Source organism: Antechinus flavipes, chromosome 2 (assembly GCF_016432865.1).
Source record: "Antechinus flavipes isolate AdamAnt ecotype Samford, QLD, Australia chromosome 2, AdamAnt_v2, whole genome shotgun sequence".
NCBI classification, from domain to species: domain Eukaryota; kingdom Metazoa; phylum Chordata; class Mammalia; order Dasyuromorphia; family Dasyuridae; genus Antechinus; species Antechinus flavipes.
This window is the reverse complement of record NC_067399.1, coordinates 62,556,992-62,581,664: the sequence shown is the minus strand read 5'-3', so window position 1 is coordinate 62,581,664 and position 24,673 is coordinate 62,556,992. Positions and strand designations below refer to the sequence as shown.

The window sequence follows — 24,673 nt, the reverse complement described above, 5'->3', positions numbered from 1 at the left end:
AATATTTAATTATCAATCTTAAAAGGGTGCTTTAAAGTAAACAGCTTTCAAACCTTAAAATACCAGATGTAAATTATTATTATAATACAAGCTCCCTGAGGACAGAAACCTCAAACAAGAGGCTTCTTTGTCAAACTTGTAGTTAGAAATTACTTCCATATAGTCAAGAATTAATGAATCAATAAGTATTAAGTATATTATATTATATATAGTACATATACATGCATTACATATGCATGCATACATTACATGTATATACACACACTTATTATATCTATATGTATGTATATTTCAGTAATTGTATTTCAATATAATTGATCTTTTGTAATCTGATGTATTTTATTTTGTGAATTTTAAAACATTATTCTGAGAAGAGATCCACAGGCTTTTTCAGATTGCCAGAAGGGTCCAAGACATACAAAAAAGTTAAGAATTCCAGAACAAGGAGAAACAAGGATAGATTTCAAGAGATATTTGAATAAAAGACATGTGAAAGGAGCAGTAGTCAATTATTCTCACAATAAGGAGGCTGTTTAACATCTTCCAGGAATAAATATTCAAGACATAACAGAAAACCTCCCAAGACTTATCAAATCAGACTGCTACACACTTTTGGAAATCATGTGGGCAAAAATAATAAGGCTAGAAGAAATCCCTCCTCCCCAAAAAATTGTAAAATGGTATGAACTCTTGGTCAATAAGGTAAAGACCAAAAAAATGTAGGTTTTGTTTTCCTCATTAATGACTACTGGAAGCTAAATATATAGGAGGAAAAAAATCATTTGGGAAGTGAACAATTAAGAAAATGATGTCTAAGAATGGGATCTGAACTTCTGGACAATGGCTTAAAATATAAGGGAGCAGATTCTCAGCCAAGAGGTGGTGTACACCTAACAAAAGATTTATTTGCTGGATATTTGCTGCTAAGATTTATTTGCTGGATATTGAGCCAACCCCATCATTGTTATAAATGTTTAAATGAAGGGGCAGGGAAAAAATTGTCCACAAAGCTAAATTCTGGAGAAGTAGGAAAAATATAAGTTGAGATATCCATACAACTAATATCTCAGAAAGGAGCTAATAGAAAACTCATGGCTTGAAATATCTATATACAAATGCACAAAGTTTAGGCACAAGGAACTAAAGGCCTAAAATATGGCGGCAAATTTAAATATCAGTAGGGCTTTGTGGGAGGAAACTCATGACTGAAATATAGCTTTAGATGGCTGTAATTTGTTAGAAAAATAGAATGGGTAAAAGAATGTAGGTGGAGTAGGATTGTTTATTTTTAAAATATATTTATGTGAGCAAATCCAGAAAGCATAAGTGGGCAGCATGATGGAGAGCATTTGTGTGGAAATCAATTGAAAGAGAAACAGTCTTGCCAAAATTAGACAATGGACTCCCTGGATTTCTAAAAAGAAGAACTAAATAAAGAATTCTGGAATACAGAAGGGAACAACTTCCTTTCTTGCCTTAATAATTTCATCCTTCAAAAAGTAGAGGAACCAATAAAAGGAAATTATATATTAGATCTTATCTAACTAGGTAACCAGTGCAGATTGTTGGCAGGCAATGATGGGAACCTTGAGAAGTAAGATTCATTGCCTCCTAGAGTTTGTGATGAGGACAGGAAAGCTGTGCATGGTTCTGACATGGATTCTAGATGGGGAGAAAGTAGATATTTCAAAAGAGTCAGAAGGAATATAGGGGTGAGTTCTCGATTTCTAAAAAGTCAGTACAGGAAAGGTAGGAAGCAAGAAAAAATTCTGAAAACACAAAGAAAAACATTTCTGGGCGGAAAATAATAAAGAATTTGTCTAAAGAGACCAATGTGAATGTACAGAAAACTCATCAACTAATTTAAATTTGAAAATATGTATGGAAAATGGAAACATAAGGAGGTAAAGGAAAATGAATATGAGTGTTGTATAACACTGTTTTTAAAAAAGTCAGAATTGTAAGCCAAACAAGGGTAAGAATGATTTAAGGCTAGCTAGAGAAATGAAGAGCAAAAAGTTTTTTAAAGCACAATATGAAAAAAGAAGAATAAAAAAGGGATACCACTACTGTTCACCAGAGAAAGGACCATGATCCCTTAAAAACAGAAAAACGTTATACAATCCCTAGGTTGCTTTTGTTTTTCTCCTATACATTTGCATCTTTGCAACAAAAACATCAGAAGAAAAATGACTTTGCATGGGTTGAAAACCAAGATAAGATAGAATATAATAAGAGAACTTAGTTACCTTTAATGAATTCATATCACCTGGCTTAAATCCACACCCAGATTTGTATACTCTTAAGAACTGGCAGGTGTGCATTTTGGAGAGCAATTTGGAACCATGCCCAAAGAGGTATCAAACTGTGCATACCCTTTGATCCAGCAGTGTTTCCACTGGGCTTATATGCCAAAGAAATCTTAAAGAAGGGAAAGGAACCTGTATGTGAACGAATGTTTGTGTCAGGTCTCTTTGTAGTAGCCAGAAACTGGAAACTGAGTGAATGCCCATCAATTGGAGAATGGCTGAATAAATTATGGTATATGAATATTATGGAATATTATTGTTCAATAAGAAACAATTAGCAGGATGATTTCAGAGAGACCTGGAGAGACTTACATGAACTGATGTTAAGTGAAGTGAGCAGAACTAGGAAATGATTGTATACAGCAACAACAAGATTATACAACGATCAATTCTGATGGACTTGGCTCTTTTCAACCATGAGATGATTTAGGCCTGTTCCAATCATCTTGTGATGATGAGAGCCATCTACACCCTGAGAAAGCACTGTGGAAACTGAGGATGGATTACAACATAGCATTTCACTCTTTTTGTTGTGGTTTGCTTGAATTTTCTTTTCTTTTTTTTTTCTTATGCAGCAATATAACTATATAAATATGATTGCCTATTTTGTATTTAACATATATTTTAACCATGTTTAACATATTTTGGATTACATGCCATCTAGCAGAGAGGGTAGTGGAAAGGGGGTGGGAAAATTGGAACACAAGGTTTTGAAGGGTCAATATTGAAAAAATTATCCTTGCATACATTTTGAAAATAAAAAACTTGGGGCAGCTAGGTGGTGCAGTGTATAGAGAACTACTCTTGAAGTTAGGAGGACCTGAATTCAAATTTGGCCTCAGACACTTACCATCATCTAACTGTGTGATCCTGGACAAGTCAAGTCATTTAACCTTAATAGCCTCAGCAAAAAATAAATAACTTGAATTTAAAAGAAAAAAAAAAGAATTTGCAAATGTGATAGCTAAAACAATTATCAGTGGCAACTCAAAAAATGTGAACAACAGGAGATGGATGGAGAAGGATGGGAAAGAGTAAATATGGTGGTGGGTTTGAAATACTTTGCAACTATAGCCAATTCAATGATCAACTATTGCTTTAAAGCACCAATGGTGGAGCATGTTAACCACCATCTAACAGAGATGAGGGATTCTTAAGACAGTTGAGATATACACTTTTGGATGCCAGTACACGGATTCACTTAAGAGAATTTTTGTAATTTTTTTTTTAATTTGAGGAGGATGTGAGTAGGAGGAAAAATTAGAAATAAAGATGCCAAAACAGAAGAATATGTAGTAGTATTTTTTAATACACATAAGTGAACAGAAGTTCAGAGAAAAACACACTAAGTACAGCTTTGAAATTAACATGTTGAATTTTTTTTTTAATGAAAACCATATGTAATAAAAGAGATTCATGGTTTTATCTACAATTTTCTCTATCTGCTCTTCTATATATATGGAAATGTTTACATGTGAGGATGTTTGTAAAATACAGAACAAAAAAAAATTAAAGAAAGATAACAGGGTTATACCTGACTAGTCTTATCTGACTAATTAAATTAGTATATTAGAAGAATGTAGCACAGTAACAACAAGATTATATGATGACCAACTATGATAGGCTTGGCTCTTCTCCACAATGTGGGGATTCAAGGCAATTCCAATAAACTTAGGTTGGAAAATGCCATCCGCATCCAGAGAGAACTATGAAGAAGCAATATGGATCAAAGCATAGTACTTTTCACCTTTCTTTCTTGTTTGTTTTTTCAAGGTTTTTTCCCTTTTGTTCCATATGACAAATACGGAAATATGGTTGCACATATTTAACCTTAAAAAATGTAACAAATATAGTTTGCTTAGAATTAATAAAGTATCTCATTCTTATGGAGAAGATAACCAGATTCAGACTGGAAAGTAATGTAATTAGAGGATTTGGAACTAGATGAATGATCCAAATCAAAAAGTAATTCAATATAAACTTGGGAGGAGGGTCCCCTGGAACATAATTAAGATCTTTCTTGGCACTGTTGCTATCAATGACTGGGATAAAAGCATAGATGTTATGCTCATCAAGAATGAAGATGACATAAAGCTAGGAGCTAATACAGTGGAATGGCAGTCAGGATCTAAAAGATCTTGTCCAGAGCACAGGCTAAATCTAATTAGATGCAACTGAATAGGGCTGAATGTAAAGGCTTATAATGGAGCTCAAAATCCACTATCACAAGAACAGTATGGGGAAAGACTTGTCCAACAGGAAGAAGGATGTCGTTAAGAGTCAGCAATTGTGATATGACTATCCAAAAAGCTAATGGGATCTGGGCTGCTTTAAGATGTCTGGCTTCCAAAGGACTATGGATGGAAGTGATGGTCCCTATGGACCATCACTAAGTTCTAGCCAGACTTTATCTGGAGTACAGTGTTCAGGTCTAGATGTCAGTTTAGGGACAATTTTGATAAGAGAGAGCAGACCTAGGCTTTACCACTTACTAGCAAGTAAATCCGCCTTCTCTAAGCTGCCGTTTGGCCCCACAAGAGATTTAATTTGATCATTTCTAAGGCCCATCCAATCCTAACATTCTATGATCCTTGATCTCTGATAGTTTGTATTGTGATAGGACTAAGGAATGTGCAAGGAATTTAGGGAAGATAAATTTAGGGAGAAGAGGAAAGAGGGAGATTGAAAGAAAAGGTAAGAATTTTCACCTAGATGTACAGAATAGCAGAATATTTGAGAATATTGAAGAGTGGGGGATGACATGAAATAAATGGCTATGAAGAAGTGACAGCACTTGACTGTAGAAGAATGATGTTGATTAGAAAGAAACTAGTGAAATTCCTATATAGAGTTTAAATAAATTATTCCCCTCTCTGGGATTGTTTCCTCCTCCATAAAATTACAGGGTTAAGTTAGATCTTTAAGGATCCTTTTGGCTTTAAATCATATTTTTCCATCCCACACCCATCATGGTTTTTCATTCCATGACTGTTAACTCCTATAAGAAAAGTAGTCTAATTATTTGCCTTGTGCCATGGCAAATCATCTACAACCAACTGCTTGATAGGTGATTTAATAACAAAAATGAAATTAAACAAAATAGGGCTAAAAGCTTTTAATTTAAACCTGTGCAACTCTTCACAGATTTATTGCAGCTTAACTGTATGTCTATAAAAATGTGACTGTTTACTTACTACATATCACCAATGGAATGTTTACAAAGTCCCAGAGTTCCTTGCCCACAAATTCATGACTATATTCCCTCCTTCAAAATTGACAAAATTATTTTTAGAAACTTAAATCAAGAAAAAAAAAATTGGGGGGTTTGTTTTTGTGCTTTATTTGGGAATGCCTTGCTTTAAAATATACTCTCACTCCCAACCTAAGGTTATAGTTATAATAATTATAAAATAAATCTCCAGTGTCAAAATAGTCAAGAAATCAGAAATTTGTAACAGGTAGACAGAGACTTTCTATGCAGTGAGCTGGAAACTTGTTGCATTAAAACTTAAAATCATGTGACCAAGGACTATACTTAATAATTCCAGCTTTAAACCAACTACTGGAATGCCCAGTATTTTAAGAGGCTTGCTATTATAAAAGGGCTACAAACAAAAGGCATTTTTACATTTTAATCTCTAAGAATATTTAAACAATCACAAATTCAATTTAAAATACATAAAACAGAGCATTCCTCCTAAGGAACAAAGCAAGAATTCATGATTTTTCAAGTGTTTTCTTTACATAGGATCTATGACAAAGGTATTATGAAGTAGTACAATTTTCCCTGAATGGAAGAAATTAGAAAAGTTATATGTCAATTTGGGATGTCAATATGGGAGATGGTCCTGGAACACAAATCTTGTGACTCTGGACTAATGGAGATTTCCACCACCACCACCACCAGCACCACCACCTTTCACCCCACCCCACCCCCCAAAAAAACACCTCTGTGACAAGTACACAAAGAGCTTTATGACTATTGAGTATTGTCAATTGACCAGAAGGAGCTCCCAGGGAAGGATTCCTGGGATCACTACCAATGATTCTGGCCACTGGGGGTTAAGGAGAAAGGCAAGAAGGCCAGCTTATCATTATGCAAGCTGGGTCAGTGACTGGGGAATGGAAAACAAGGCCAAAAAGCAAGATCCTAGTGTAAGCCAAAGCAAAGCTTGGATGGTATCAGGGTGGAATGTCCTGAATCTTCCCAGACTGCAGTCTAAGTTTGGGAGAATGAGAGGAAAAAGCCCATGAAGGATTAGAGAGGAAGGATGTACATTGCAGAACTCTCCAGCCTGGGCTAGTAGGAAAGAGAAGAGAGATGGTTGGTGCTGGTCCAATGCACAAGAAGTCAAACAGCTAGTGCTGCCCTGTAAGCTTAAAAAAGTTATCCTGAAGACTAAGCCCCCAGCCTGCCTTATTTGGGGAGCCTCACCTGGTTTTGGTTTTGTTTGGGTTTTTTTTTTTTTTTTTTTGCATCTGCCTGTTCTCTATGAGCTGTATATTATGAATTAAAAAATGATATCACTGTCCAAGAAGGCCTATTTTCCTCCAAATAAAAATCAAGAGAAAGTAGCATGGCAAAATGAATGAATGAAAAACATTATGTATAATAATTATTATATGTACTACATTCTGAGAATACAAACCAAAAAAAAAAAAAATTCTCTCAAGATCACAGTCTAATAAAGAATATAGCATTCAAACAACAATGTACAAAAACTTTAGCCATTGTAAGTAGAAATAATCAACAGAGAAACAAAAAGATACTTGGATTTAAGAGGATCAGCTTCCTGATGTGGAATTTTAGCTGGGCCTTGAAGGAAGCCAAGGAAACCAAAGGAAGCCAGGAGACAGAGCTGAGAAGGAAAAGCATTCCAGGCATGGGAAAAGCCAGTGAAAATACTCTGTCTGGCAGTAGAAGGTCAGCAAGGAGGCCAGGCGGCACTGAACAGGAAGAGTAGAAGGTGGAGACCAGGTTATAAAGGGTTTTATATTTGATCTTAGTTGTGAGGAAAATTCTTTACTGTTTACAAAGCACCATATACATGTGACTAACAACCAAAATCATAGGGAAACACAAAGTGGGGAAAGTAAACTCTGCATTATTGCCAAGATTGACTTCTTGAGTCCAGTAGGCATACCCAGGCAAGTCCAAGGAGTTAGAAAGAGCCCTCCTGTTTCCTCAAAGTGTAAATTCTTTGACAAGATATGAATTCACTTATGTTCCCCTTTTACCAAGTTCCTTTGTTCTGGTATTGATTTGGAACTCCCAACTTCAGAATTTTAGGAACAATTAAGGACCAATGAGTTGATAATATATAGCTGATGAAGTTCTCACACTGGCGCTGTCCCTTTGGACTGAGCCTTTAAAATGAGCCATAACCATTCCCAAAGGTCTGACAGAGAAAGCAAAAAGGCTCCACAAAGGCACAGTTCCAAATGTCCTGAGAAAGGCCTATGCATATAAAATAGATGCCCCCTAACCCTAGGAGAGGAAGAATCAGTGCCAGAAGAAGGCACACACCAATGCAAAGAGAAAGATCAAAAGGGAAGTGGAGATGCAGGAGAAATGCCACCAAGATATGTGAGAAAGAAAAGAAGCATCCCACAGCCAGGAGCCCTAATATGTGCAAGCAAGTAGAATATATATTCTTTTACTGATACTGTGAATCATAATCAGTGACCCTTTCAAAATTACACACTTTTAGATTACATATTAAATTTTCGGCTAAAAATAGTATTTCTTGATTTTCCATTGTACTCCAATTGAAGTCACTAGAAATATTCCTGGAACGGATGAAGATGACTGACCTTAGGAATTCCTCACTGATAATCAGGATTTAGAAAAGTTCCAAGTTTTCACCTTAAAAGAAAACAACTCAATCTCTGCCCCCCCCAAAAAAAAACCCAATGCATGTTTCACACAATATGATGGGGGAAGAAGAGGATCAATAATAAAGAAGAAAGGTAAAGTTGGAGCCCAAGTCTCCAAAGTAGCTTTATTATCTCATTTATAAAGTTATAAACAATTATCTTAACTGACCAGTTATTTATCTAATGGCTGTCCCTTCCTCCCCTAAAAGAATTTCCTCACCTTCATTTCTTAGAATCCTTTCACTTCCCACAAGGTTCAGCTACTCTGGAACATTTCCTGCCACCCAGATCAGTGATCTCCTTCCCAAAGTCTCTTTGGTATTACTTACTTGTTTACATAGTGTTTAACCCCCAGGAGAATACAAATCCCTCGAGGGATTTTATTTTCACTTGCACTACCTAATGCCTAGGACAGTGCCTTGCACACAGTAGATAATAAAAGGAATATTTATTGAATTAAATATCATAAATATAATGAGAGTCCATAGGAAGAAGCTGAAAAAGTTAGTATTCAACAAAAGTCATCAACCTAATTGATAAATGGCCAAAGAATATGAACAGAAAATTTTCAGATGAAGAAATTAAAGTCATTTCTAATCATACAGAAATGATCAAAATCATTATTCATGGATGGGGTGAAGCCAAGATGGCAGGGTAGAGTATCATTTCACACCTCTCAATTTGGCTAAGATGACAGAAAAAGAAAATGATAATTGTTGGAGGGGATGTGGGAAACTGAGACAGTAATGCATCATTGGTGGAGTTGTGAAATGATCCAACCATTTTGGTGAACAATTTGGAACTGTGCTTAAAAAGGCTATAAAACATGTCCTCTGATCCAGACTCTTTTGGATCTGTATTCCAAAGAGATCACAAAAGAGAGAAAAGAACTCACTTGTGCATTATTTGTAGCAGCCCTTTTTGTAGTGGTGAGAAACTGGAAATTGAGTAGAAGCCCATCAGTTGGAGAATAGCTGAATAAGATTTGGTATATGGTATTTCTTATATATAAGAAATGAGGAGAAGCCTGGTTTCAAAAAAGCCTGAAAAGATTTACCTTAACTCTTGCTGACTGAAGTGAACAGAACCAAAAAAACATTGTATACAATAACAAAATTATATGATGATCAGCTGTGATGAATTTGGCTCTTCTCAACAATGTGGTGATTCAAGGCATTTCCAATAGACTGGGGAGGGAAAATGCCATCCACAACCAGAGAGAAGACTACAGAAACTGAATGTGGATCAAAGCATAGTATTTACATCTTTTTTGTTTATTTTCTTTCTAATGGTTTTTTCTCTTTTCCTTAGATTTTTTTTTTGCATTAACATGACAAATATGAAAATACATTTAAAAGAATTATACATATTTAACCTATATCAGATTGCTTGCTATCTTGGGAGGGAAGCGATAGGGAGAAAATTGTGAAACACAGTCTTATAAAAATTAATGTTGAAAACTATCTCTACATGTATTTGGGGAAAAAATGTTACTGAATATAAAAAACCTTATCCTCACACACAAAAAAAATCAATATTCAGGAATAACTTTAGTGGTCCCTAATAGAGCTAGGTTGGTTTTAGCCTTCACCTTATCCTGGCTTTTTTTCACCATCATATCAAATCCAGTGTCCTTGCTTTACATTCAAGACACTCAACTGCTTTCTCCTCCTTTTCCAACCTCAGCTCTCACTCCCACAAGACAGTCCCTGTTTCAAGCAGACCAATCTGTTTGTCATCCCACACACGTCTAACTAATTCTTTACTGCATTTACTGTCTGTACCGCTGCTTTTGGCACTTAATCACATACTGCCTTGGTTTTTTTTTTTATTTAACCACTTCATGACTGCATATTACATCCTCCTTGATGCATTTCTAAGACTTTTTTTTATCAGAACTGAAACTACAATTATATCTATAATATCCCCAACAAGTGTTTATCTAGTCTGCTTCAGCATTCATGACAAAAGATCACTCAGTTACAATGATAAACTCACAAGGCAACCCAATTTTGGACAGATTTACTCTTCCTTTTTGGTTCCCAGGCCATTTATATCTCCTAGCTTTGTTCTCCCTAAGAACCGCCAAACCTTGCAAGATGTCCTGAAGTCTCCTATATGAATTAATTCTTCCTAATGGAATATAAGGTTCTTGAGAGCAGAGACTATCTCCATCTTTTGTTTGCATCACTAATATGTAGCACAGACCTTGGCACACAGTAAGAGCTTAATAACTTCGGTCAATAAATATTACTACATACCAGACACTGAAATAAGTCGGAGTGATACAAAAAAATGCAAATTCCCTGCTCTCAAAGAGTTATCTTATGTATATATTATATATTATATGTAGAATATATATGTATATATAAGATATATACAAAATAGTCTAATAATCTATACTAATATTTCCCATTTGTCCCAAATAGAAATATTAAAAGCAAGAAGACACTGTGAGTTTGAAGAAGACTTCTCATAAAAGGTAGAATTTTTGTTAGGACTTGACAGAATCCTATTGGCAGGAGGCCAATAGTTGGAAACAGAGGAAGAAGAGTGTTCTAGATATGGGGAACAGCCAGAAAGAAAAATTCCCATAGCCAAAGGATAGAATGTCTTGTTCATGGAACAGCAAAGAGGCCAGTGTCACTGTATCAAAAAAGCCTATGTTGTGGAGTAAAGTGTAAGACTGGAAAGCCAGAAGAAAGTTTATGAAGAGCTTTGAATGCCACTCAGAGCATTTTGTATTTGCTCCTGGTGGTATTAGGCAGCCACAGGAGTTTACCAATAGGGAGAAGGGCAGAATGGTGGTGATGTGTTCAGACCTTTTGTTTTGCAAAAATAACTTTAGAGACTGAAAAGAGAATGGATGGAAATGGGGAAAGACTTGCAGACAATTCACCAGCAGAGTATGGTAGTAATCAAAGTGTGATTCCTAGGTTGTGAGACCAAGGAATGGGAGATGCTGTTGCCCTCTACAGTAATAGGGAAAGTAAAAGGTGAAAGAAAAATAATGAGTACTGTCTGGGGCACACTGAGTTTGAGAAGTGTACTGGACAACCAGTTTAGGATGTCTGAAAGGCAGAGGAGGAATGAAATGGACGGTCAGCAGAGAGTTTGGGGCAGATCTGACTTGAGAATCATCAGCATGTTGCCATCTAGGGGAGGAGATGAAGGGAGGGAGGGGAAAAGTCGGAACAGAAGTGAGTGCAAGGGATAATGTTGTAAAAAAATTACCCAGGCATGGGCTCTGTCAATAAAGTTATTTAAAAAAAAAAAAAAAAAAAAGAGTTCACACATTAGCATTGGAGATTCAAAAGTCAGGATTCAGTCGGAAGATTCACAAGTACGGAACCCACAATCCCACTCTCTCAGAGGAGGAGTCAACCTTTGAGTTCACACCTTTAAGAGATCATATATAAGAAGTTCCTCAGCCAGGAGTCAGTTTAGGAGATTGAGAAGCCAGAGACTGTAGTCGGGCAGAGCGAAGGATTTGGGAGAAGAGAGGCTAAAGCTGGCAGAGGCAAAGGACTAGCAACAAGAGCTCTTGGAACTAAGGAGGGAGATAGACCTCTAAGAAAACTAACCAGGCTATTTTGGAAGAGACAATAAAGGACTGAACTTTTAAAAAAATTTAAAAAAAAGAGAATCATCAGCATGGAGATAGGCATTAAATCCATGAGATAACCAAGTGAAGTAGAATAAAGGAAGAAAAGAAGAGAGTCTAGGACAGAACCCTGAGGGATAGCTATGATTAGAGAGCATGATCCAAAGAATCCGCAAAGGAGTGATCAGATAGATAAGAAGGAAAAGCAGGAAAGAGTGATGTCCCACAAACCTAGAGAGAAGAGTATCAACCCAGTGATCAAAGACTGCAAAGAAGTCCTGAAGAAGGAAATGGGAAGAGGCCATTGGATTTAGCAACTAGGAAATTGTTAGAATTTTGTAGAGAACATTTTGTTGGAATAATAAGGAATAATTCATGTTTTTTCTTTCATTCACTTATAAAGAACCAAAATCTGCCTTGGTAGTTTTCATACATCTGGCTTGCTGTTTTTCATCTTTCATTGTAAAGAGGACCAATGAGGTTATGAATTAGATTTAAGTGAAGCAGAGCTGTGCAAAGTCATCAGCCTCACTCTCTCCTCCAGGTCCAGCAGCAAGACAAAAGTTAAAGGCCCTATTCCCTGAGTATACTCCTTATCCCCCAATCCCAGAGTTACACTTCTCATAGAGAATATTTTAATTCCTATCTCAGTACCTTAGCATATTGCTTTCTCTATCTGAGGTGTCCACTCTGTTTCCATCGACTCACTTCTACTTCCATTAAGACTCAGCACAAATCTAAGCTCCTCCAAAGTATTAATCTCTGAATAATACCAAAAATCATCTGTACATGTACATATGTTGGTTTCTAACTGGTCCATCTGTCTATGGTTTTCCTTGCCCAATTATAACCTTCTCAAGAGTGGGGAAAGCATTTCCCCTTTAAGTTCATCATTCATATTCTGCTCCTCTTGTGTCAGTTTGCCCCAGAATGCTAACTTGGTTCCTTCTCTTCTGCTCCCTTTACATCCTCTTATTGAACTCATTACTTCCTATGGATTTAACTACTATCTCTATGTACATGACTCCTAACAGTTTTCTCTCTCAGGACACTTCCACCTGAATATCTCCTAGGATCTCAAACGCAACATATCCAAAACAGAAATACACTCATCTTTTCTTTTAATGTCCCTATTTCTGAAAAAGTCATCACTATTCTTCTAGTCACTCAGGTCCACAATCTAGAAATCATCCTCAATTCCTCAGGCTCCTTCACCCCTATTTACAATAAGTTACCAAGTCTTGTCAATTTACCTCCTCAACATTTCTCAAATCCTTTCTCTTCCTTCTAGTCATATATATACCCTTATATGGACCCTTATGGCCTCTTCTCTGAAACACTGTAATAGCCTCCTAATTGAGATGCATACATTTCAGCATGACTACAAACTAACATGTCCTTCAAGAAGCTTTTCTTGATTTCTTCTAATTTTGTTTGTGTGCGTGTGTGTACACATCCTGAATTTTTCTATGAAGATCCTGTATGCCCCTCTTAGAATTTAAACTCCCTTAGGGTGGGGACCATCTCTAGATTCTGAAAGGTTCAAAATTAATATTACCTCCCATTTTTACTATATTGACTTTACAATTTAATTGGTTTTATGCTGTATGCATTTTTATAACTGAGTTAGTATCTGACTAAAAATACTTTTCTATGTCCTTGAGTTAAATTCAGGAATTTAGCTTTCTGCCTGCATTAAGTTAAAAGTATTCTTTTTTACAAGTTGTTATCTCTTATAATGATAGCCTCTCAGTTATCTGCTTGTTATCTTTAAGCACTAACAAGTTAACCTGGTGTCATCCCCTAAAAGATATGTCATCTGTCTTTGTACAATTAGGGGAGATTTTATCTCTTCCAAGAGGACAGCAAATCTGACAGTACTGATTCCCTATTAAAGCAAATAAATTCTATAAAACAATTAACATTCTTTAATTGTCGGGGCATTAGCTTCACCTGAATGCCAGCTTACTTTTCTTAATACAGCCAGTTGAATTTTCCATGACTACAAAGACATCCTTCTTACCAACCTGCAAATAAAGTCCCCCTGCCCCCTTCTCATTGAAGCTACTAGTCTGATCTACTTTGTTAACAATTAGACATGTTACTGTTAATAAACTAATCTTGTCAGCCTTTCTTAAATTTACTTGGAAACAGTTCCCTATGTACTTGACTTATAGTAGTTTTTACAGAAATGATTTATTTACTATTGGTTGGTCAAGGGCAGGAAGGTACAGAATCATAAATTTAGAATTGGGGCAGCCAAGTGATGAAGTAGATAGAGAATTGGATCTGGAATCAGAAAGACTCACCCTTCTGACTTCAAATCTGACCTCAGATAATAACGAGTTTTATGACTCTGGGCAAGTCACTTCTCCCTGGGCAAGTCAGTTTCTTATCTATATATTAAATGAACTGGAGAAGAAAATGGCAAACTACTCCAGTATTTTTGCCAAGGAAATTCCAAAAAGGTCCCAAATATCTGGACATGAAGAGACCTTCGATACCATCCAACCCAACCTCCTTGTTTTATAGATTAGAAATTGAGGTCCAAAGAAGCAAATTAAGTTAACAAAGATCACAGAGGAGCAGAGTTGGGACTTGAACCTAGACTCTTGGACTCCCCATACAGGACTCATCATGCCTGGGGGGGGTCAGGGGGAAGAAGAAAGGGGAAGGAGAGAGAAGACAAGTTCTGACCATGGGAGACAAGATCAGTGTTTACATCCTAGTTCTACTACTTACCTGGTCATGTGACTTGGGCAACTTGAATGATCTCTTTCTCTTGGTTTCTTCCTTTTCAAAATGCAAAGAACAGTCTGTGCCCCATGTACTTAATAAAACAGTGCTGGGAGGGACCTCAGATATTATCTAGTCAAAGCCATTTCCAGAAGAAACTGAAATACAGCTTTTAAGTGTATGTCCCTGGGCTCTCCAATCCACTCCTTGGAAGTCTCACTAAGCAATCCACCTAATGGAACAGCTCTGTAGCTGATATCCTGCTCACATGATCTGCAGAAAAAAGTCCAAACTCTTTAGCTTAAACTCAGAGCCTTCAGTAATCCAATTCTAAACTTCCATTCTTTACCCCACATCACACACTCTGCCTATCCCTCAGTCGCCTTTTCCTCTTTTGTTCGTTGGTTGATCTAGCTTCTCATGGCTAGGATTCCACTCCCCAACCAATCCCCCAAACTCTAATCTCAGGTTTCTGAAATCCTACCCCTTCCTTTAAGGCCCAGTTCAGGGGCCATCTTCCTCATGAAACCATGCCTTCTCACCCCTGCATATACCCACTGCCATCTTAATCCACCGAATCTCTTAGGCCACTCTGGCTGAACCTTGCCTATGCATTTAGACTTGCATTGTAATGACTTATAGGCATGTCTTAGTAATTCTACTAACATTCTTGAGGTGACTATCTTATTTCAAAGAAGCAATATGCTAATCTAAAAATCTCTGAAGTCAGGAAAATCTAGGTTCAGATCTGAGTCTAACATTTGCTCATTGTGCAATCCTGGGCCAGCATTTAATCTCACTGAGCCTCACTTTCCTAATCTATAAAAATGAGGATAAATACAAATAGTGATAATTATATTCAAAAAATTCTTAGAAGGAAAGTTTTTTCTAAATATTAAAATGCTACATAATGCTAATTGTCTTATTTTCCCAGCACCTAGTACAGTGTAGTTATAACAGCCAACATTTATATAGTTTTAAGTTGTGCAAAATGCATTAGATTTTATCCTTAGAACAGATGAAGAAACTGAAGTAGGCAGCAGTTAAATGACTTGTTCTAACTCATACAGCTAATAAGTGTAGAGGGCAGGAACGCTGAAAAGGTGTACTTAAATCTAGGCCAACATGGTATTTGTAGTTAAGTACCTACTTAATGTGAGATAATAGTTCTCTAAAAACATACTATATGTTCTATTCTATGTTCAATCTAGTGGGCATATTCTTAGGGTAATATGGTGATTTAATGTTCTACAGTTGCACATGCTCAGTGTGAGGTAGTGATGTAATCCTACTTTGAGTATTTAAAGGGAGTCTCAGGCTCAAAAGGCTATCTCAGCAGCAGCTCTCTCAGCCATAGACACAAGAGAAGACACCAGATTCCAGATTCCATCTTTGACCAGCCTCATGGTGGCCCTCCTGCCTCCTTCACTCCACTAAAACTAAAAAGTCAGGCTACTCCGAGGTCTTCCAGAGAGCTAGTCTGTACTTTACAAATAAGTTTCCTAAGCTAAATTTGAATTCAAATATTCTTGACTACATTTCCAATACTATATGTATTATATCTTTTGCTTTACACAGAATTCAACATACATCTATTTCAAAAAACTTAACTGAAAAGGTAGCCTGGTGATGAGTATGATAATTCTTTTGCAAACTTCAGTCACTGTATAATTTCAATAACATAATTCCCATTTTTTATTGTCTTTACTGAGTATAATGCCAGGTAAAGCCAGCAAACCCTTTCCCTTTCAACAGAAAAAGCTGCCTCCTAAACAAAAATTGCTATTTCCTATTACAACCATTCTTTTTAAATATAGTTTACTAAAAAGGAACATTTCTTTTCTATTTTTCAGCATTTTCAGTTCATATTATAAATATAACTATTATTTGCACAAGAACACAATAAAATGATAAAAGTGTTTAAGAACCAAGTGTCAAAGCTGAGACCCAAACCCAGGCTTCCTGATTCCAACACAAAGGCTTTTTCCACTCTCTTGAGTAGTCTCATTACATTATTACATTTGCCTCTTGTCTTTAATATACAAATTATTTCTCAGGTTTTCCGCCATATAAACCTTGAATCCCCTTTCCCATCTTTCAAAGCCCTGCCCTTTCATGAACCCCTTCTCCAACTATTCAAACCCCCACTGACTTTTCTTTTAAGTATGTAATACATACTGTAATATATACATATCCCAAAGAAATCATAAAAGAGGGAAAAGGATCCACATGTGCAAAAATATTTGTAGCAGCTCTTTTTGAAGTAACAAAGAATTGGAAAATGAGTTGATGCCCCTCAATTGGAGAATGGCTGAATAAGCTGTGGTATATGAAGATAATAAAATATTATTGTTCTATAAAACATGAACAAGCTGAATAGATGCTCCTCAATTGGGGAATGGCTGAATAAGTTGTAGTATGTGAAGATAATAGAATATTATTGTTCTATAAAAGATGAACAAGATGCTTTTAGAAATTCCTGGAAAGATTTACATGAATTGATGCTGAGCAAAACAAACAGAATCAGGAATACATTGCACACAATAATAGCAAGAATGTATGATGATCAACTATGAAAGATTTGGTTCTTCTCAGTGGTTCAGTGATCCAAAGCAATCCCAATAAACTTTGGATAGAAAACGCCATCTGCATCTAAAAAAAAAAAAAAAAAAAGAACTATCGAGATTGAATGTCAATCAATACATGCTTCTTTTTTCTGTTTTTTTTTCCTCTTCCACAGTTTTTCCCTTTTGCTCTAATTTTTCTCTTCCAACATGATTCATAAAGCAATTTGTATTAAAAATAAATATATATTTTTTAAAATAGGTAGCATATAATTTAACATTTGGTTACATATTGCCTTTTATTTAACTATTTCACAAGTAGCTTTGAGGTTAGGGACTATGTTTATGCCTTATGTAACAATTCCCATTTATCACCATCCCAAATTTCTTTCGAGCTCTTCAGACAAATGAAGCAAGATTACTATAGTCAGGATGCTTTATGACTGTCTTAGCACTTCTGTATCACATTTTTAAGTTCCTTCTCATGTGTCCCTAATACAATTCATAAAAGATTGGCAGGATCATTGGGGACATTTCACTCTAATAACTCCATTTTATGAATGAGGAAGCCAAGCCCTTGAAAAGAAATGATGTACCCTTAGTGGCTGAGCTGGAACTATTCAACATTTATTTAGCTATGTATGTGCGCAGAACAGATGATGACCTGGTCATTATTTCTATATTTCCTAATAACTTATGAAATGATTTGAATACTATCAACAGAGTAACAAGCAGACCTGGGAGATAGACTTAAAAGCACTGTTTCTTAGTAACCTTTATAAGGTCTAATATAATGGTCACATAACTTTGAATAAACTAAAACCTTATTAAGAAGATAAATGTTAGCTTAGCCCTAACTTTTCAATTCTTCTCAAGTAGCAGAAACATGATCAACATCAACAAACATTCATCCAACAAACATTTATTAAATGCCTATTGTGTACCAAGAACTGTTCTAGCTACTGGAGGAACAAATTCAAAATTGAAACCATACCTCTGTTCCCACTGGAAGAAAGGGAACAAAGAACACAGACATAAACAAGCACAAAATAAATACAAAATAATTTAGAAACAGAGGAAGAGATTCACAACCAGGAGGACTTTTGTTGAAATAACATTGGAAGAGACATAGCCACCAAAATCTAAACCTTAATTTTTAATACCATTGAGTATCATTCTCAACATCCCCCCTCTTCTTCAGAAGTCTACCTGGCTTCCTCTTAGCTGCTTTTTGGTTAAAATACCAAATGCCAAACTTATTAGGCACAATCTGGATCCAGACCATTAGTCAAGGCTAATAAGACATCACTGCCTTTGAGGTTCTGGCTCCTCCTTCACCCAGTTAGGAAGGTGATCTCTCTAAAGTACAAGCCTGACATCCTCATGCAATAAACTCTGGTGCTTCGCTATTACCTCAAGGATCCGTATCTTGTTTGGCTCTGGAAGCCCTCCAAAACCCATCCTGCCTACATTTCCAGTCTTACATATCACTCCGCTGTCAAGATCCCTCATATACATGAGCACTCTACTTTCAACTGGCTGGCCATGCCTGAAATCCCGGCTTCCCTGGTGTCCTTCAAGACTCAGCTAAAATCACCTTCTGCAAAAAACTTCTTTGTCCTCCCTTAATGCTAGAATTTTCAATTTTCAATTATCTTATATTTTTAAATACTTAAAATTGCAGTAAGACTTTTGGAAGACTTTGTATATCTGTTTGTATGTAATTATTTGCATGTTATCTCCCTCATTAGAGAGTTCCTTGACACAAGACTAGTTTTTGCTTTTCTGTGCATTTAGCACAGTGCCTGGCACATAGCAGGCCCTTAAATGCCTGTTTATTTGATCTGACATTACATATTACATTCTATGTTCCAATCAAGCATCTAAGCCTTTGCGTGGACAGTCCCTCTCCCAAGTTACAATTCTTCCCTTTTCATGTCAACTATCAGTAATATTTGTGCTAAGTCTTGGCTTTTCCTATAAGAATCTCCTTTCCCTACATACCAATAACTGTATCTGTTTTTATCAATATTATTCTACCTTTATTTAGCTGTGGATATGTTGTATCTCTAGTAGAATCGAATTTATTTATATCCCCCAGATATAATGGATATATGGGAGTGAGAGTTGTTTCATTGTCTCTGATTTGAAATGAAAGCTGTCAAAACAGCAGAGCATTCAAAAATCCTTTCCAAACCCGTGGGAATGAGGTGCAGCCCACCTACCATTAAGTTTGACAGTGTAACAACCTTAGATTTGTAAGGGACCCCAAAGGGTATCTAATCCAACCCTTGCCAGCAACGAGTCTCCATTCTAGGTTCTAAATATTTAAGATACATACACTGTGTATGTGTGTGTGTATGCCTCTAAATATTTCAGTATAAAGAAGACAGTTCTTTCACACCATAACTTATTTTCTTGGGGGCAAAAAAGGATAAGGTTCTTTTTCTCTCCTAAAGGCAACTTGTAACATTGTTGGTAAAAGTTAGGATAAGCAGTAGCCAGGTGGCCCAAAGGACACAGCTGCCCTCCACCGAGGGTCATTCACGCCTTTTCAGGGAGCCTTCCAATGAGGTACCTGGAAGTGATGGCAAGGTTCTCTCTCTTGGCTGAAGAAGCCCACTCCAAGTACACAGACTGCCAACAGCTAGAAATCAATCTTGCTCTCTCCTCGCTACTTCCCCTCTTCTCCTCCTCTCTGTCTGTGTGTCTGTCTGTCAGTTCCATTCTTTCACAGAGCCAAATTGTGCTATCCTTTACAGTGCCTCGCCCTAATCTGTGGAGGACCACAAAATAAATCTGCTCCCTCGTTCATTCCAGTCCTGTTTTAAAAACTCAGTCCTAAATTTACATCTTGGTTTTTTGTTTCTGCCCTTAACAATGAAATGTGAGTTTGAGGCAAGATGTTGGAGGCCAACATCATGGCTCATTTGCAGCTAAAGCCTGATGAGTCTACCAATATGAAGAATGTGATCTGAAGAGATACCATACAATGTATAGTTATCATTACTATTCTGTGATGATGTGATTGAGTTTTAACTATATATGGAGTTGGTTTATTTTCCCAAAAACATTCAAGGCTCCCCACAACTTGGCTTACACCTCAAATACTTTTCAACCTGATCACTGATTATTCCCCTTCACATTTTTATCCCCAGCAAACCTATTAATAGCTGTTCTCCATCATGTTCTCTCCTGTCTCCCATTCATGCCATCATCCACACCTGGCACTGACCCACCTACCCAATTTGGTCCCCTCCAGGCCTAGCTTGAATATCACCTCCTCCATAAAGCCTTCCCACATTACTCAGCTTCAAGTCAACCTTCCTCTATCAAGTCTCAAAGTATTTTTCTAGATCTTTTACATTTCGATTTTTATTGTAATTATATAATCTTTATCATATATAATCTTTATTATAATTATATACTAATAACAAAAATAATAGATAGCATTTCTATATTGCTTTAAGGGTTACAAAGGGCTTTGTAATAATTAGCTCATTAAACAATCCCATGATGTGGCTACTACAATTATTTCCATTTTACAGATAAGGAAGCAAAGACAGAAATTAAGTGACTTGCGTTGCATTAAGAACTAGTAAATATCTAAATCTGGACTTCAACTTGGGCCTTCCTATTCTGTCAGGTCCAGCACTGTGTCCATTATGCCACTTGGCTACTGCTTAGCCTAACTTTTACCAACAATGTTACAAGTTGCCTGGGGGGGAAGGGAGATAAGATGGAGTAGAACCTTATCCTTTTTATGGCCCCAGGAAAATAAATTGATGGTGTGAAAGAACTGTCTTCTTTATACTGAAATATTTAGAGAAATGAACACATGTTTATGTGTATGTATGTGTGTCTTAAATATTTAGGTTATCTAATCCAATCCCTTAAATTTACAAATGGTAAAACTGAGGCCACCAAGAAGTTGATTAAATTGCCTAAAGTCACATAACTAGTAAGAAACAAAACCATTATGATCTCCAGGACACAGCAAGGTATCTTGCATATAATAAGCATTCAAATATTCACAGAAACACAGGATTGAGAGATAGAAAAAATTTAAGGCAGTATGTAGTTCAATCTCTTCTTTTTATGTAGGAGAAAACAGAGCCAAAATTCAAACCCAGGTTTCCTTACTCCCAATTCTAGGTTCGTGTCACTATACAACAGTTATTTGTTAAATTGAACTTGCTGAGTGAAATCTGAGATCTCTAAACTTTCCTAATTGCCTCTGTCCCTTCCATCCCATCATCCATACTTTCCTGTGTCCCTACTGCAGAAATCAGACAAATAACTATAAAGATGCATGTCAAAGAATTCAATTCTCTATGGCCAAAACAAAACAAATTTCTGACCTATCTACTGAGATGGAGAATATTACCTTACAAAAAGCAAGAATATAATGTTATTAGTTTCAATTTCTAGTCTTAGGTAATTTTTTAAATTACTTAAAATTATTTTTTAAAAGAACTCAGGAGTAAGGTGATAATGAGGATCATTTTAATCAAGCTATTTAAGACGGCCAGTTCAGGTTTTCCAGTTGTAGACTAATTTATTTGCAAAAATCCACAAGGCAAATAATCCAAGTCATTTAATATTGCTCATGTATTCCAATTGCTCCGGCACTGGGTTACTTTATTAACTTCTGCTCACACACTAATACTAATTTAAGGCTTTTCAAAAGGAATGCATCTCTATCTTCCTTCTCTCTTCCTAATCCAAGCTCATCAATAATGTAGCTACTAAATCTTGGTAAATATTTCAACCTTTACCAAGTAAAATCTATCCTAAATTCAAAGGCAGCCCCATTTTCTTTCTTTCAAACCTTTCAAATATTTCTCCAGAACTCAATAGAATATGTTCTTTCACACAGGGAAGATAACCATTACTCTTTAACTTTGCTATCTACAATCCTGAGATATTTATTTAAAGATACTGTCAAACTGTATTATTCCCAAGGAATGTTTATGTCCTCTGTAAAGTGCAAAACAAAATGCTAGGTATACTTAAATATCCTATTCTGAAAACAGATTCTTTTGTCACTACCACAAACAATCATTATTGTCACTTTGAGGGCAGGGGAAGAAGGAAGAGAAAGACAAAATTTTAGAGATCCCCAGCCCTCTCATTTTATAGATGAGGAAACTGAGGCATGGAAAAGAATACATCTAGACCAAGGCCACACAGATAGGCAATAGAAACAGAATTCAAAGTAGATGCCAAATTCTGGGTTCTTTCCATTACACCACAGCTCCCTTTCCGGTAAATGCACCAAACAACAGAACAATTCAAAAGTGCAGAAATTCAAGGTAATAGAAGTATTCTTAGGAGCTGCGAAGGCTTCCCGGAAGAGAAGGTAGAGCTTAATCAAGATCATGCCATGAGTATGGGATCTGGACTACCCATGAGCCAGTGAGAAATTGGCACCTGGAAGGGATTGGGATATATGGAAATAGAAGAAAAAACAGCACTAAGGAAAAAGCAAGGTAGTGATGAAAGATATGTTTGTACCCAGGAGAAGACTAAAGGAAAAAGAAGTTTCCTTTCCTGGGTGTTTACTTCACAGGCCGGGCTGAAGTCTGACCCTGGAGACTGTTAATGAGTGGGAAGGAAGAGTGCTTAAAACGCAGATGAAAACTGCAGCTGAAAACTGATCCCTGCTGTCAGTAGGAGTAGTATCTGTTGTGGAAGCATGAGGAAGAACAGATCTAGGAAGCAGGCAGAGGGACAGAATAGCAAAGGACAAAGTTGCTCTCCACTAGGACTTTAAGCCTAGCTACTCCACTTCAGGTTGTTTTGAAACTCCTTGCAAAGAAGAAAAGAACAGGCCGAGAGAAGGCAGAGTGGGCCTGGTGCCCATTGGAAGGAGGAGAGAAGGAAGAGGACTGGGTGTGCCCTGCCTGGACCCAGATGTGAAGAAGAAAGTACAAAAGGCACCACCAGTAAAGTCTTCTTAGGGGCTCCCCTGAATGAAAATTCGAAGGTACTAGGGTTAAGGGAGATACCACAATAGCGAAGTCTGGACACCCAGTCCTGCCAACGATTTACAGTGTGGCTTCCAAGCAATCATTTCACCCGTGGGACTCAATTCCCTTATTTGTGACACCCGGATTTGGGCACTGGAAATGGGAAGTCAGGAACCAGTACCTGAGGGAGAATGGAAGGAAGGTGGGGCCCAAGGGGGACGGGAAAGGAGAGCCAGGAACAGCACACAAGCTAAGGAAAACAACCTGAAGCAATACCCAGTTGCCTCGAAGGGCAAGGCAAGACTTAAGGGACTGGAAGGAAAGGCTTTCTCCTCGGGATGAGGGAGGGGGAACCTACTCCTGGGGAGTAGGGAAGGAGACCTTACTCTAGTGGTCTGTGGTGAAGAGGAAGTGAAAACCGAGGTCTTGGGGAAGAAAAGAGGGATTTGATGGAAGGACACCATTTGACCAAATGGGGACCACTTGCAGGAGAAAAGGGATGCTTCTCCCATGTTTGGGGGGAAATCCCCTGATTGGTGGCGGGGAGGGAGAATTTTGGCCCGGACAGTGCAAGAAGAGGAACCCTTTGCCTCAGGTGGAGATATCGACCGGGTTGAAGGGGCTCCCTAGACTTATGCAGGTCTGGAGAGGAAGAGGTCCCCCTGGCTCGTGCGGGGTTAAGGGGAGATGAATCTCTTGGCTTGGGGAAATCTTCCTGGTCCGGGGGCCTCCCTCTAGCACTGGGGATCGTGCTCAGGCAGCTGGCTATGGAGGATCTCCCGGGGTCAGGAAGCAGGGATGACTGGGGGGGATCCTCCTGGGTCGGAGAGCGGGACGGGCTGAGGCGATCCCCCGGAAGGGAGCCGTGGGGCTGGAGGGGATCCCCAGCACGGGGAGCAGGGCTGGTTCTGAGGGACCCTCGGGTCAGGAAGCAGGCGGGGTAGGGGTGGGGGTCCCCCGCTGTAGCCCCTTATTTGCGGCACATACCACTTGGGCGAGCTTGAAGCGGCCAGGGGCGCGGCGCAGGTAGTCGGGGTGGCAGCGGAGGCCGCCAAGTCCGCGGCGCTGGCTCACGGGCTCTGTGGTAGGCTGGTAGGGGCTGCTGGCCCCCGAGATCATGGAGGTGCTCGAGGCCTCGCCCTCGAAGCCGTCCAGCTCCTCGCCGCTCCGCATGCTTGCTCCTCTGGCGGGCGGGCCTCCCTCAGCGGGGCCGCGCCGGCTGCATCGCGGGCCCGGCCCGGCCCGGCCTGGGCGGAGGGACCCGGAGCCGCCGCCGCCGCCGATGCCGCGAGGCCGCAGCCGCCGTTGCCGCCTCCTCGGGCTCCCGGGGCTCCTGGCGCTCGGGCGCCGCCTCCTCTCCACAACGGAAAGGGAGAGAGGGGCGGGAGGGACGGGAGAGGCGGGAGGGACGGGAGGAGCGAGGGAGGGGCGGGCGGGAAGGAAGGGGGAAGGGGGCGTCCGCTCCGCGGCCGCCGCTGGATCCCTCCCTCCCCCGCCCGCTCACCTGCCGCGGCCGCCCCGCCTCCAGCCCCCGCCCCGCGAGACCTGGGCCCCGCCCATCCCAAGCCAGAGCGCGGAGGTGGGAGGGGGAAAGGAAAGGGGCGCCCCGGA

At 38.5% G+C, this 24,673-nt stretch overlaps 1 protein-coding gene across 1 annotated transcript in view; it reads right to left on the bottom strand.

The window, feature by feature from the left end:
• Positions 1–24,323, bottom strand: part of CMTM4 (CKLF like MARVEL transmembrane domain containing 4) — an 86,297-nt gene extending 61,974 nt beyond the window's left edge. Inside the window, exon 1 of the mRNA XM_051975077.1 lies at positions 24,050–24,323. Within this exon, the coding sequence (XP_051831037.1) occupies positions 24,050–24,235 (186 nt within the window). The 5' untranslated portion in view covers positions 24,236–24,323. The remainder of the gene's footprint in view (positions 1–24,049) is intronic.
• Positions 24,324–24,673: the final 350 nt, after the last annotated feature.